The sequence below is a fragment of the Chionomys nivalis genome, chromosome 8, assembly GCF_950005125.1.
Source record: "Chionomys nivalis chromosome 8, mChiNiv1.1, whole genome shotgun sequence".
In the NCBI taxonomy this organism is placed as follows: domain Eukaryota; kingdom Metazoa; phylum Chordata; class Mammalia; order Rodentia; family Cricetidae; genus Chionomys; species Chionomys nivalis.
Window position 1 is genome coordinate 76,454,495 of NC_080093.1, and position 13,527 is coordinate 76,468,021.

General features: G+C 40.1%; 1 protein-coding gene across 1 annotated transcript in view; it reads right to left on the reverse strand.

The window, feature by feature from the left end:
* The window catches only part of LOC130880118 (phospholipid-transporting ATPase ABCA3-like), a 79,729-nt gene that overhangs the window by 17,235 nt on the left and 48,967 nt on the right, over window positions 1-13,527 (reverse strand). Inside the window, exons 17-23 of the mRNA XM_057778991.1 lie at window positions 12,557-12,655; window positions 12,158-12,311; window positions 10,911-11,208; window positions 5,204-5,450; window positions 4,861-5,065; window positions 2,641-2,857; window positions 771-944 (exon numbers count right to left, since the gene is read on the reverse strand). Of these exons, the coding sequence (XP_057634974.1) occupies window positions 771-944; window positions 2,641-2,857; window positions 4,861-5,065; window positions 5,204-5,450; window positions 10,911-11,208; window positions 12,158-12,311; window positions 12,557-12,655 (1,394 nt within the window). The remainder of the gene's footprint in view (window positions 1-770; window positions 945-2,640; window positions 2,858-4,860; window positions 5,066-5,203; window positions 5,451-10,910; window positions 11,209-12,157; window positions 12,312-12,556; window positions 12,656-13,527) is intronic.

A 13,527-nucleotide genomic window follows, 5' to 3' on the forward strand; every position in this document is an offset into this window, starting at 1 on the left:
CTGGTCCATAAAATCTGTGTGATAGGGGCTAGGGAAATGGCTCAATGGATAACACAGTTTCCATGCAAATGTGAGGATCAGAGTTTGGGTCCCTATCACACACTAAACGTTCAGTAGGCATGACAAAGGTAAACTGGCTACATAAATTAGCCAAATTGGTGAACTATGTACTCAGAATGAAACACTGCCTCACTAAACAATGTGGGGAGGGACCCAGGAAGACACTAAGTGTCAACCTCTGGCCTCCACTGAGCATTGGCATGTTCTCACACATATAGATAAACACTTATTAAAAAAGACTTTGTGACACAGGCAAAAAGTCAGTTTTCTTAAGTGAACACACACACACACACAAAAAGCCTAATTTGAGTTTGTTGTGGAGATGTTAAGTTCGTAGACAGCTAATTCCTAGCAGATCTGCTTTTCCTGCATGGTTACATGCCTTTAAGCTTAACTTGGTTTGGTTTTGATACCACATTCGCTGCCCTCATCTCCCCACACTGTGCACAAAATCTAGGGCCATGTGCATACCAGAAATGCATGCGCCACCGGGTTACAGCCACAGCCTTCTTCTTACTTTGTGACAGTCTTGCTAAATTGCTTAAGATGACCTTGATCTTAAGACTCCCACTTCCAATCCTCCTGCGTCAGTGTTCCAAGTAGTCACAGGCCTGCCTAGTGAAAATGACTTGTGTTTAAGAAATACCTCCCACCATCCATGCTCTGGGCATCAGATCTCCTAGAGGCTTAGACATCCCCAATATACTTACTTTCTTTGCTACAGTTCAGGTATTTGGGAACATTCTGTCGCTGGGTGCACTGTATCTTCCTCTGGTAAATAACAGTGTAGTCACCTATACACTTCCCGAGGTTGTATGTGGGGAAGAGCAGCAGCGAGTTGAGCAGGACCGTCTTGGTGGTGTTGGACAAGGTGAGTGGTATTTCTAGAAGGGTGACAAGAACAGGCTATGTAAGAGGAAACGAACCACCTCTAAGATGAGAAGTCCCCTAGGAATGATCAAACCAAGCACAGGGAACTGAAACCCAGATGGTGATCTCTGAACAGCAGTCTGCTACTTGCTAATAGGTTGTGGCATCGTTTACAGCTTGAGTTTGTGCTGATGATTACAGGATTCTGAAAAGTCTTTTTGGTGAAGTAGAGTTACCTGTAGCGAGTATTTCCTCCATGAAAAAAATTTTTAACTAAGTAATTGATACTTAGAGTATATTTCCAATTTTCTACCTTTTCTGAAATCTGGTTTAGTAAATTGCATTTTTAGAAGTACAAGCTTTTGTGTTTGTTGAGCCAAGCTTGTCATGTGTAAGAGGACATTTTCTTTCTCTCCCCCTTTCTCCCTTTTTCCTTTTCTCCCCTACCTTCCCTTCCCTATTTGTGGTGAGATCATTTAAAATAATCTCTTAGAGATTTAAAAGTACACATTATTATGAAGAATAATCACCTTGATGTGCAATATAAACCTAGAATGGATTCCTCTGGCCTAACCATACTTTTTATTTTCATTCAAAGTTTTATTTGTAAATACTTTCCAAATCTATTTGCTTTGAGTGTTTTATTATTTGTTCATACTCAGAGACTCTGTTATAGTGTACATTTTAATGTATATACTATATGTTTAAGTTTGACGTATATTCAGGTTTGGTTCTAAAACTGCAGTATCTTCTTTGGGGGATGGAGAGACGGTTCAGCATTTAAGAGGACTGGTTAATCTTGCAGAGGATCTAAGTTCAGTTCCTGGCACCCACATAGTGACTTAAACAACCGCCTGTCTCTCCATTTCCAGGGGATTTGATGCCCTTTTCTGGTCTCCAGAGACATCTGTATGCACATGGTATGCACACAGACAGGCAATCAGGCACACACACATAAAAGTAAAAGCATGAGAAACTTAGAATCTTATTTATATGGAATTTAACTCAGATTATCAGGAAGCCAGGGAATTTGTTTATGTTTTTACTATCACCTGGGACCACAGTCAACTGAAATTATTTAAAACAAATTACCAATTTTTTTTTGCTTTTTTTCTCACATAGTCATACTTTTATAACAAACTGTGTGCAAGTACTGATAAATCTTAAAGGAAATATTTATTTTTGTCTCTATCCAGGTCAAATAATCTGGAGTTTTCTAAAATTGGGTATAAAAGGTCCATGTAGCTACCAACCTTGTGAGGTTTGACAAGAATGAAAAAAAGTACACAGTGAAGAAAAAAACACAGCATTTTTAACAAACATGCTAGGAAAATTCGATATCTACATGTAGAAAAAATGAAACTAGATATGTATCTCTTACCCTGCATCAAAATCAATTCCAAAGGATCAAAGATCTCAAATAATACTCAAAGCTCTGAAATTACTACAGAATCTCTGAATCTAAGGTATAAGAAGTGGGAGAGAGGTCCCACCGAGGACCTGAAGCTCAGGTTGGGTCTTGGCTTTTTAATACAAGGATTGTGGGTAGCACATAACCATAGAATCTCAAGAGATAAAACTAATACAGATATGTCCAAGACTAGAACTTGACGGTCTACTAATGCCCATCTCTTTGGGCCCATTGCTGCTACTGATTTATTTATTGCTGTCTCTGGGTAAGGGCACATTTTGTGAAATGCTCACACTTACTGGCTGCTATTACGGTATCTATGAAGATACTTAAAATGCCAGAGACATAATTGAACATGATAAGTTTGATGTAGGCAGAGGTGCTTTTAGAGAACAGGAAGCTCATCAGGTATGTGAGCGGAATGGCAGACCATCCGAACAGTGTGAGGATCAGCAATGTTTCCAGAATGTGGTAGTCTGTGACATAAATGTCAACTTCGCAGTATTTGAACACAACCTGCAACAGAGGGGACAGAGACAAAAGTGAGGCCAGAGTCTCTCCCTGTCTCTGTTTTTCTCTCTCACACAAACAATACACACACACACACACACATCCTATGCCATGACACGCAAAGAGAGAGAGAGAGAGAGAGAGAGAGAGAGAGAGAGAGAGAGAGAGAGAGAGAGAGAAAATACCAAGACTTTCATTGTCTGCCTCTATGAGCATTCAGGTCAGGCACCTCCTCCTCTCTAGAGCACAGTCCCTTAAGCAGAATCATAACCATGGTCTTTTCTTATTTTGGCTTCCTCTTTGGAAGAGTTTCTTTAAAGATTCCTACACAGAACAGGAGACTCTTATACTAATGGCAGCCACCAACTTTCTCAGAAATAGATGATTTCTCTAAATGTTTTCCTCATATTTCATCAATTTCCTTGTGTTGATATCCCTTGTTTTTAATTTAGGTTTTGTAAGTCTAGTCTACTTCTCACATTCATTCCAGAACCCTTTTCTAGTTATCTAGAATTCATGTGGGAAACCAGATAAGGAAGCATAAATTTAGGGAGACCTAAACTGAAATCTTGTTTGACTGAATCTTCGCCGGAGTCCTGGAAACCATCATTCCACACTCTGATTCTCTGAATTTGGCTGTTTTGTACATTTCATGAAGTAAAATCACACAGTGTTTGGCTTTGTGTGATATGGGATTCCCCTCTGTATGCTGTAATTACCACTGATTAATAAAGAAACTGCTTTGGACCTACAGTAGGGCAGAACAGAGGTAGGTGGGGAAAACTCAACGGAATGCTGAGAGAAAGATGGCGGAGTCAGGGAGTCACCATGTAGCCGCCACTGGGAACAGACAAGCTGGAACCTTGCCCATAAGCCACAGCCATACACAGATTAACAGAAATGGGTTAAATTAATGTGTAAGAGCTAGTCAATAAGAAGCTAGAGCTAATGGGTCAAGCAGTGATTTAATTAATACAGTTTCTGTGTGGTTATTTTGGGAGTCTGGACAGCCAGGAACAAGGAACAAAGGAACAAGCAGCCTCCTACTACATTCGTGTGGTTGCTGTATTTGTATAAATATCCTCTGCCTTCATCTACAGTAGCAGCACACATGAGGAGCAACTTGTCAGGCTAACTGATGCTGCAATGCATACAGATACCACGTTCTCTTTCTCAATGAGTCTGCTGGTGGTCATAAAGTCTCCTCCACATGTTAACTGCTGTGATTAGTGTATAGGGGGAGTAGGAAGATGATGTATCTTTGAGATTCTCATTCCATCTCTTACCTTTAGGACTGGGATGTTTAATTATAGAGGAGTAACACTGAATACCTTGAGAATTTGCCACATTTTTTTCTGATAGCACCCTCCTTTCTGGTTCCCACCAACAGGTGGCAGGGTTTCCAATTTTTCCAAAACTACTTACTTTGTACTATTTATTTTTGTAATAGCCATCCTAACAAATATTTTTAAAAAAATATTTAAGATAAATTGAAGGAGACCTAAAACCAGGAAAGGTGGCAATAGTCTAGTTAAGAATATAAGGAGACAAAATTTAACAGAGCTGGGGAGCATGAAGTATGAAAAGACAGTAGGAAGCTTTTTACTTTGAATAGTTTTAGAACTTACTCAGCAAAAGCTAAATAGGAAACATTGGGAAATTAGTCCATGAGATACACTTGTACTATGACTATATTATAATAAAGTATTTTGAAGTTATTTTCTTAGTCTTAGGACTTTTGGATTTTTTATTTTAGGGAGGGTCTCATGGCCACCAAACTTGAAATAGGTATGTAACTGAGGATGACCTTGAACTCCTAACCTTCATGCCTCTACCTTCCAAGTGCTGAAATTCCAGATAGTCACTACCATTCCCAGTGATGAAATGTGCTCTATAAGATAATGAGCAAAGATCGGCCTAGCTATATTTATGAAAACATCAATTAGAAGACGGATTTTCCTTGTGAAACAAAAGGAAAATAAACTCTCAAAACATTGCCTGTCACTCACCAGTAGTAGGCAGCAAGAAATGAAGAAGACAATGAAGTCAAACACAAGAGCGGAAATCCAGTACACAAGGACAGAGACCCCACTCAGAAACTGCATGTGCTTTGCCTTGGTGGTTCTCTCGGTCACTGTCAGGAAGCAAAAGCCACTGACCAAAAGAGCCATGCCCAGCTGAATTTTTAAGGCAACCACCTTTCCTTCTGCACTCCTACAGAAGGAACAAAAAGAAGAGCCATCAGAAGATGCAGATTTTCACCAATGGCTCTTTTTATCACAGAAATATAACTGGATAGGTTGGGAAGAGGGCATTTCAAGCGCAACAGTGAAAACACAGAACAGAGCATACCCTAGGCTTTCCTTAGCCTGGGGGTGCGGCTGAGGTTTATTGGAGACTGTTATGGAAGCATCAGCACCAGAAAGTGACATGAAGAGAATGTTGTCTGCGACTGCCAGGGAAAGAGACGGTGAATGGTAAGCTTCATTGTTGAACAGAACAGTAAGCTCCATTCTGTTTGCAACCACCTTGATGGAAAGTGCCACAATACATAAATGAACGCATTCTTCGTTTCCTTCCAAGTATTTGAGTAGGTCACCTAGGGCAAAGACACAACACTGGTAAGTGTTTCCAACATATAGACCACACTAATGAATGGCATCCAGAACAAATAATTATCCTTCTTACCACTTTAAATTTTGTGGAGATATTTTTTTTTGAAGCTTTGTTGTTACCCTTGGAACTTTATTCTATCATTAATTTTGAAGATTTCTCATCGTATTTACAATAACCCAAACTACAGTTTTGCTGGGAAAACGCAACCTGATGTACTCCTCCAACTCACCTACCTGTCTTTAATAGACTGGTAAGAAATTTTACTCATATCACAGAGGTCACAAAACTCTGCTCTGATAAAATGGAAAAACTAGGTGAACAATTTTAAAAATCACCTTTTGAGAATATACCACAGTAGAAAGCAACAGCATTTTTCAAGACCCTAAGAAGAATAAAGGCATTGAGGGGAGCCCAACATTCTGCTCCCTTCTGAGTGGTGGGAAAGCCTAAGCCTCCATTATCTCGGTGTGGTCCTTGCACAGTAGTGAGGAGGAGACAGACCAAGCTGCACAAAGGTTGTCCAGCCTCAAATAAGGCTCACACAGCCCCGCAGCGGGGTGGATTGGTGCCTACCCCCATGGACTTCAGTTGCAAATCTCTTCACTGTGTCTACTGATTGCAACTCTGATCTATTCTGGAAACATCTTGATGGGCACACTTGGAAATGTGGTTTACCAGTGATGGGCAAATCCCTTAACCCAAACAAACTGACCCCAGCTTCACCACGAGGCGTGTGTAGACTCATTCGTCTGCACACACAATAGCACTTCATTATACTTATTTTCAAACCACTTGTCTTCTATTTCTCAATCTGCTTCTTAACCCATTTTACAGGCTAGAATTGCCTTAACATCCAAGAAACACAAGTATAACATATACAGAATTATGAACCCTGAGAAATGGGATCTCAGGAATATAAGGCTGGCTCAGTGTGTGAAAATAAACACTATTCGTGATACCAATCAGCTAACCAAAATCACTTACTCAAGTAAGTGTATGAAGAAAAATGTTTAAGGTGCAGAAGAACTGGGTCACTTACACACCGCTATTGGAGAAGTAAAACCACCGAGTACTCTGTAGAGCAGTTGGTTCTCAGATTATAATGCAATTGTTACATGAGAAGGAGAAATAAAGATGCACAGTCACATGCTAATGGCAGCTCCATGGATAGCTGTGCTTACCGGGGAAACTTAGGCATCTTTCAGTGAGTGGATGGCTAAATAAACTGTGCTATGCCCGTGAGAAAGACTAGTAGTTAGCCACCGAAGAGACAAATGCTGGATACACATGATTATCAGAACATCACGCTAAGTGAAAATGTCCATTCCAAAATGTTACACACTGTGTGATTCCATTTTTATATCGCTCTTGAAGTGATCAATTCACAGAAACAGAACAGAGACTTTAGTGTCCAGGGATAAGGGTGGGAATAGACAGGAAGTTAGTGTGGTACTAAGGGCAACAGGAAGGAAAAGTGTGGTGAAAATGTCTCTGTGTTAACTGTATCTCAATAGCCTGATTCCGTTCTCACACTGTAACTTTGCTAGAAATTACATCAGTGCACAAGGCCTCTCAATATTTTGTAAACCTACACAATAAACCGATACAAAATAAGTATTAGCAAATCAATACAGCTAAATGGTACTTATTTGGACTCTTCCGCATATAGAGAATAATGTCTATGTAATCCACGTAGGATGCATCTTTTGGACACATCCTCTACTCTAGCCCTATTAGTTCCCTTGTTCCTCTAGTTCCCTTGCCTAGACCGTAACACCACAGCTGATTTGGTGGTAGTCTCTCCCCTCTTCAGATTTTCCCCATATTGCATATGAGAGGATTACGTTGATCTGTATGCTTGCTATGTGACAGGAACTGGGTTAGGAGCTAGAGATTCGGAGGAGGTTCTCACCTCCCTGTAATTTCTATTGAGGGCCAGATGAATGATGCACAGTTGTAATTTGATGTGATGGAGCTCACAAACAGGACATGCTTCTAATGAACGAAGAGAAGGTCGTTTTGTTCTGTCTGAGAAGATAGGCAAATGCTTCCTGAGTTGCTGTGGTACTAGAATACCCTCCCAGAGCTCACACTCACTCAATTTATGGCACATCTTAAAAAATTTAAAGTGCTATATTGCTCTTAGAATTGACAGGAAATGAGTCTCAGTGCAAGGCATGGGTTACTTATTGCATTACCTATAAGTAACTGGGCAGTCTCAGAGGTCTCCCAATCAATACAGGCTATTGCCATTGCTCTTGGTCCCCACCATAAGGTCACAATAAGACCCTATCACTGAAGATGCTGCACATTTGACTATACGACAGAGAAAAATCAATCCCCACTGGACCAGGAGACCTCCTTACTATTGGCTAGCCTTCATAGTGCTGGCTGATGCTGTAGAGATTGCTGAGAGGAAAAAAAAAGACATCTGTAGTCTAACCTAGCACTGGACGGCATGCTACAAACTGACCTATCAGGCAAGATATAACCACTGGTGCCATAGTGCCATGATTGTTATGGGGTAGCTAATCACTTCATGATTGGGTCTGGGATCTGCTCCGCAGGAGGGAATTTCAATACATAGTACTGAATTATACTGAATTACTGGTCACAAGCCCGTGAAGTGGGAGGTTGTAGGCCCTAGGATAAAACTTGCTATTTTGCTAAATAGTCATACTGTCAAATTAATGTCTAAACATTTATGTTTATACCAGGAGGCCTGAGGTCACTCAGCCTTGTTCAGAGAAGCGTCTTTTTGCAGTGGGCACCAGTCAATGGGAAGGTGCAAAACTGGTGATTGTACTGAGAATCAGGGATTGCACACCTAAATGTGGGACATCTATATTAACCCTCTAACCATGGCCAGGGAACATCTCAGAAGAGGAGGCCAAAAGAATGTAGATGCCAGAGAATAGGGAAGAGAGCTATGAAACGCTGTCTTTTGGACATGAACTCACAGCAGCTGTGATTGCCTGTGGAAGCCCTTCATAAGATCAAGGCAGTCAGAATTCCAACACAGCTGAGAGAGAAGATCCCCAGATCTCATTCTTTGCTGAGTAATTAATAGTCTCTAGGGGACAGAAATTACTTTTGAGTGTTGGCCACTGGTAGGCTTCCCATGATCCAGTGGCTGGTCCCACCCATGCACATATGAGAAGCACTGATTGGTTTAGTGGGTTATAAAGAAAAATACTGTTGTGGGGGGGGCATGTTGGGAGGATATTAGGGGAATTCGAGGGGAAAAGAGGTGGTTTATATTTTTATATTTTGTAGTACATCTGTATGACATTCTCAAGAATTAAAAAATGTTTAGTGTTGCTAAAGCATAGTTCCTTTCAGAAGAGAAGAAGAGATGAAAAATTACCAAGAAATCTATTTCCCCACTGGAAAACATTTTTCTATTTTCTATGGCAAAGAGAGCAAGTTCTAGAGGATTTAATGTCAATTATTTACTGTAAATTTTATAAAGGTATGTAGTTTGAAATAGAGAGACAATATAAAAATTAATAAAAATACTTATTAAAGGTTCTGTGACTAAGATAATTAAAACAAAATTTAAAAATTGATGTGTCTGTTTCTTAAAACAAGGTTGGGTTGAGAACGTGTCAAAATATCTCTTATACTTGACTAAGTGTCATTGAAGGAAAGTGACAATGGTGGGTCTATTATATCATTCTGTTCTGTTTCTGCCCTTGTTCTTAATAAAAGAATAGCATATTCAGTTATTTGTTTGATCTTTAATGTACAAAACAGTCTTCAATCTAGATAATATTTTTATGAGTCAAGATACTGCTTTCATCTAGTATCTTTTCGGTGTGGTTTTGGTTAACAGCTGCATATTTCCCTCTCTCCTTTTTCCCCTCAACCTCTCTGTGTGGGCCTCATGCATATTATTCAAGCTCTCTTCCAGTGAGCTAAATCCTTGTTTAAGTCTCAGTCTGTATCTGGGGATGGCCTTGAATTTGTGATCATTTTTTCTCAGCCTCCAGATAGTTTAGAAGACTACAATTTGGTCCAGCTCACCCATCAGTGTGAAGAAAAAGAATAGGGACAATTTATTTTAATCAGCCAATCTATTACTTATAAGTTGTTCCAATGGGATTATGTTTTTAAAGAGCAATAACATCCTTAAACATATTTTCATCCTTTAAAACAAAACCTGAAGAGAGAAACAAAACAAAATGACTTGCTTATTCTGAAGACTGTGTTTTCCAAAGGAACAGTGTCCATCAGGTAGTGAAGAAAATATTACCCATCCGGGAAGAAATGATTACATTTGAAAGAGAACATAATTTATATTCAGAGATGTGGTGTATTATACTGAGTAGTTTATAGATGACGGCAGATCAGGTTAATCCCAAATCTGCGGTTTCTGTCTGATCTGGGTTGAAACACTTGACTTGTTTAAATGTAAGTAAAGCTTATTTGTAAAAGAAGCAAAAATATCTACTGAATATGGTAATTGCTCAACTTAAATGACAAGTACTAGGCAGAGCAAATGTAACTTCATTGCTGTTTTTAGTAGCTCTCCCCCAAAGCCTTAAGGATTCTTGTTTTAGGTATTAATAGGATTTCTGTCCCCCACCACACACACACACACACACCACACACACACAATAAGCTTCTCCGCTGACACAGTAAGCCAGATCAAGCTGACTGAAGAAGTATAACAACAGATATATGGAGCAAAGTAACTCATGGGTGGACTCACTGACCTCAAGGAATGAGGCCAGACAAATTGTGCCCTGGAATAAAGCAGGGAGATTTTATGGAGTGTAGGCGAGGGGTGATGACTTGTCTGCCACAAGCTGTGTTTGTGCTCAAGTCTGGTCAAAAGCTGAGCAGCTAGACAGGGACTTGGGCAGCTGGTGGCATCAGGGGAGGAAGTTGCAATAGTCACCAAGAATGCGGAACTGGGCTTTTGGCATCTTTCATTTGGAGACTCTCTGGGTGGGCAAGGTTTGAAGAGAGAAAGAGATGGGAATGGGGCTTCCTGAACTTCACAGGGGTGAGCTGGAGGCTCCAACCAAACAGCTATCTCTATGAAAAAACTGAAGGCCAGGACTGGAGGCCACAATTCCATACTGTATTTTATTGTTGCCAAAAAGTAAAACTGTGCCCAATTTCATAAAAAAAAATGTACTTGGGCACCTCCTTTTATCTATCTATCTATCTATCTATCTATCTATCTATCTATCTATCTATCTATCTATCGTGTTTAACTAGAAATAAGCAGTCAAAGTGCAACCAATACTAATTAACTTTTGAGACCAGTAGCTTTAATAAGGACATTGCTATTGTTTAATTGTCTCTGTGGCATAATGAGTATCAGGAAAAGAATAGAGCAAATTAACATGTTATAGTTATCACCTTTCTTTGGAAGTGGCCCAGGGAAATCATTGAAAAAACAACTTTCTGTTTCTTTCTAAGTTAGCCTTACCTTGTACTTCCTTAATTTTGTGGTTGCCTGGTTTTAGCATATTCTCAAGGTGTGTTAATAGACTTGTTGTCAAATTAGATTTCCCAGAAATAGAAAAAGGCACAATGGTTTGACCATATTCATCCAAATTCATTTGTCTTGTTTTCTCATCTTCATATCTAAGGTCACCAGACTTCAGGAGGAAGAGAGTAGAGATGACAAATCCCAGTGTCTGCACCAAAAGCACCCTCCAGTTTCGCCAACTGTGCAGCAGCCTCTTTATGAACATGGCGTGGAACTGCTGGCAGTAGAGGGGACACTAAGCAAAGCAGAGAGAAACAGACACAACATTACCACAGCCTCTAGACCTTGACACTGAAATTCACACTGAAATCCATTGACATCGATGCTCTGGAAAGTTGTGGTGTAAAAGGCTTATGGCTTAAATACACACAGCATATGTAAGTAAATAAATTCTTAGAGGAGACCCCAAACCTGTGATGTGTTACCCAACAATAATATCATCCATCTGTTAGTCTAAGGCAAGGACAACAAACCACAACCTTGGTGTAAACAGCTTTACTAGAATCCAGCTGAGGACATTGTTCCTGTGCCCCATGGCTGCTGCCTGTACAATGATAGCTGAGTGCTGGTGACAGAGATCATGTCATCTGTTGAACCTTCAACATTTGTTATCTCTTTACATCGAGTTGCCTGACTTCTGATATAGCATATAATGTAAAGTGCTTAAGTTTAACGTTATACATAATACTAGAAATGGCAACAGGATGATTTCTCCTGACTCCTGGTAACCACCATGACCAGGATGCTTTAGAGATGTAAGAGCAAGGAAAGAAGGCTTGGCAGCCCAGCCAGGCTCCCATGATGAGGACCTCACTGATTTGGAGGTCCTCATATTGAAAGTCTTAGAACACACTCCTAGTTGATAATTTGAAAACTCAGGCACCCTAGTACACTTATGCCAACTTGAAAGAGCAGGTAAGTTTCTGGGTTTTCAATTTGGGAAAAAAAATAAAACAAAAGAACTGCAGAATAGCAATAGTGACAGTAACTGCTGATAGCATTTTTCTGGAGTCCATTCCTCTGCATTTGAACACTGAATAGGTTGGGGTCCTAGTTGCCCACACCATGTTGGTTCTGCAGTAGCTGAGAATGCCGCATTCTTTTGGTTCATGTGTTAATAGAAAACAAAACTCTTAAATCTTAACTCTTGCTTCAGACACCTGTTTCTTAGCCAAGGTTCTTACCCCAGTGTTAAACATAATGGTTGGGTCTTCTCTCTGGGTGGGAAAGCCTCCTCTTATGCTGCTTGGGACATCCTTATTCTCGCTCTCTTTGCTCCCCACTGAGGGAGACTGAGTAGCTTGGATGTCTGGTTTTGAATCTTCCATGTGACTGACTCTATATGAAGAAACAGACAAAGCTTGTCATTTCAAGCTCATCCCACTGTCCCTTGCTTGAAGAATGTGAGTTGCAACCCCCGACTCCACAGGTCCCTTGGATTACTCATGTTTAATGGTGACCACTAAGTAAGAGTGACATTAGCTCCCAAGCAGCAGCACACCTCCAGGCTTGTCACACATAAGCTTCTAAGGTGTGCACTCCAAGTTTGGCTAGAGTCTTTCCCTCTGAGTATGCTTGCTAACCTAAGGAAGACTTCTTCCATCGTAGTGATAGAGACGCCGAAACTAGAAATGCCAAGGTTCTCTTGATTCTCTTCCAGAGCAGTAAAGAGAGCTTCAAACCTACAAACAGGAGAGGATGACAGGCTGGGACTAAAAGAGATGATTTTTCAGGCTTACTTCTTTTTATTTGAAAGTGATCTCCCCTCACCAACACTTCAAGGTTTATTATAATGTCATGCTTCTGCTCTGTGGATTCAGAAAGGTGAGGCAAACAGAAAAAACAAGACGACAGCGAACTACTATATTAGATTGCTTCCCATGATACTTTAAGATACTTGATATTCTTAGAGACATATTTTGATTTTCTAATAAAACATTAAGATGCTCTATGAGGAGACTGTCAGATGATGGCTGACAGACAAAGGAGAGTCACTATTCTTTTGAGGCATGACCACTGTAAGGCTGCCCATGGATCTCACACCAACTGCCCATTCCTGGTGGATTTTTGTCATCTTTACTACAAGGGCCACCACTTAAAACGTCCTAATTATTTTTCATTATAGTTTTTGAGACAGTGTCTCTCTTTCTGACTCATGTTGCTTACAAACTCATAATCCTGTTTCATGTCTCATTCTAGGATTGCAGGTATGAATCACCTTACCTAGTTTTTAAGGCTATTATTATTGTAGTGGTGGAGCTTGTATGTGTGGTTTGAGATTGAGTTTAGAACCTTGTACATGCTAGCAAAGCACTTTCCACTACCCTGTCATTCTCTTCGCACTTTTCTTCCCTTCATGTACTGGTAGTCACATTGACTCTGTGGACAACAAAATGTTCATTATCACCAGTTACTTGGAAGCTAGAATAAGCAGGTAACATTTGTCTCTTTTCAGTGCAAGTGGCAGCAATCACAGAAGTTTTGTTTCCTTAAATAAACTCTATTTGCTAAGCAGGAAGAAACAAGAAAAAGGAACAATTATTTCTGACTATTT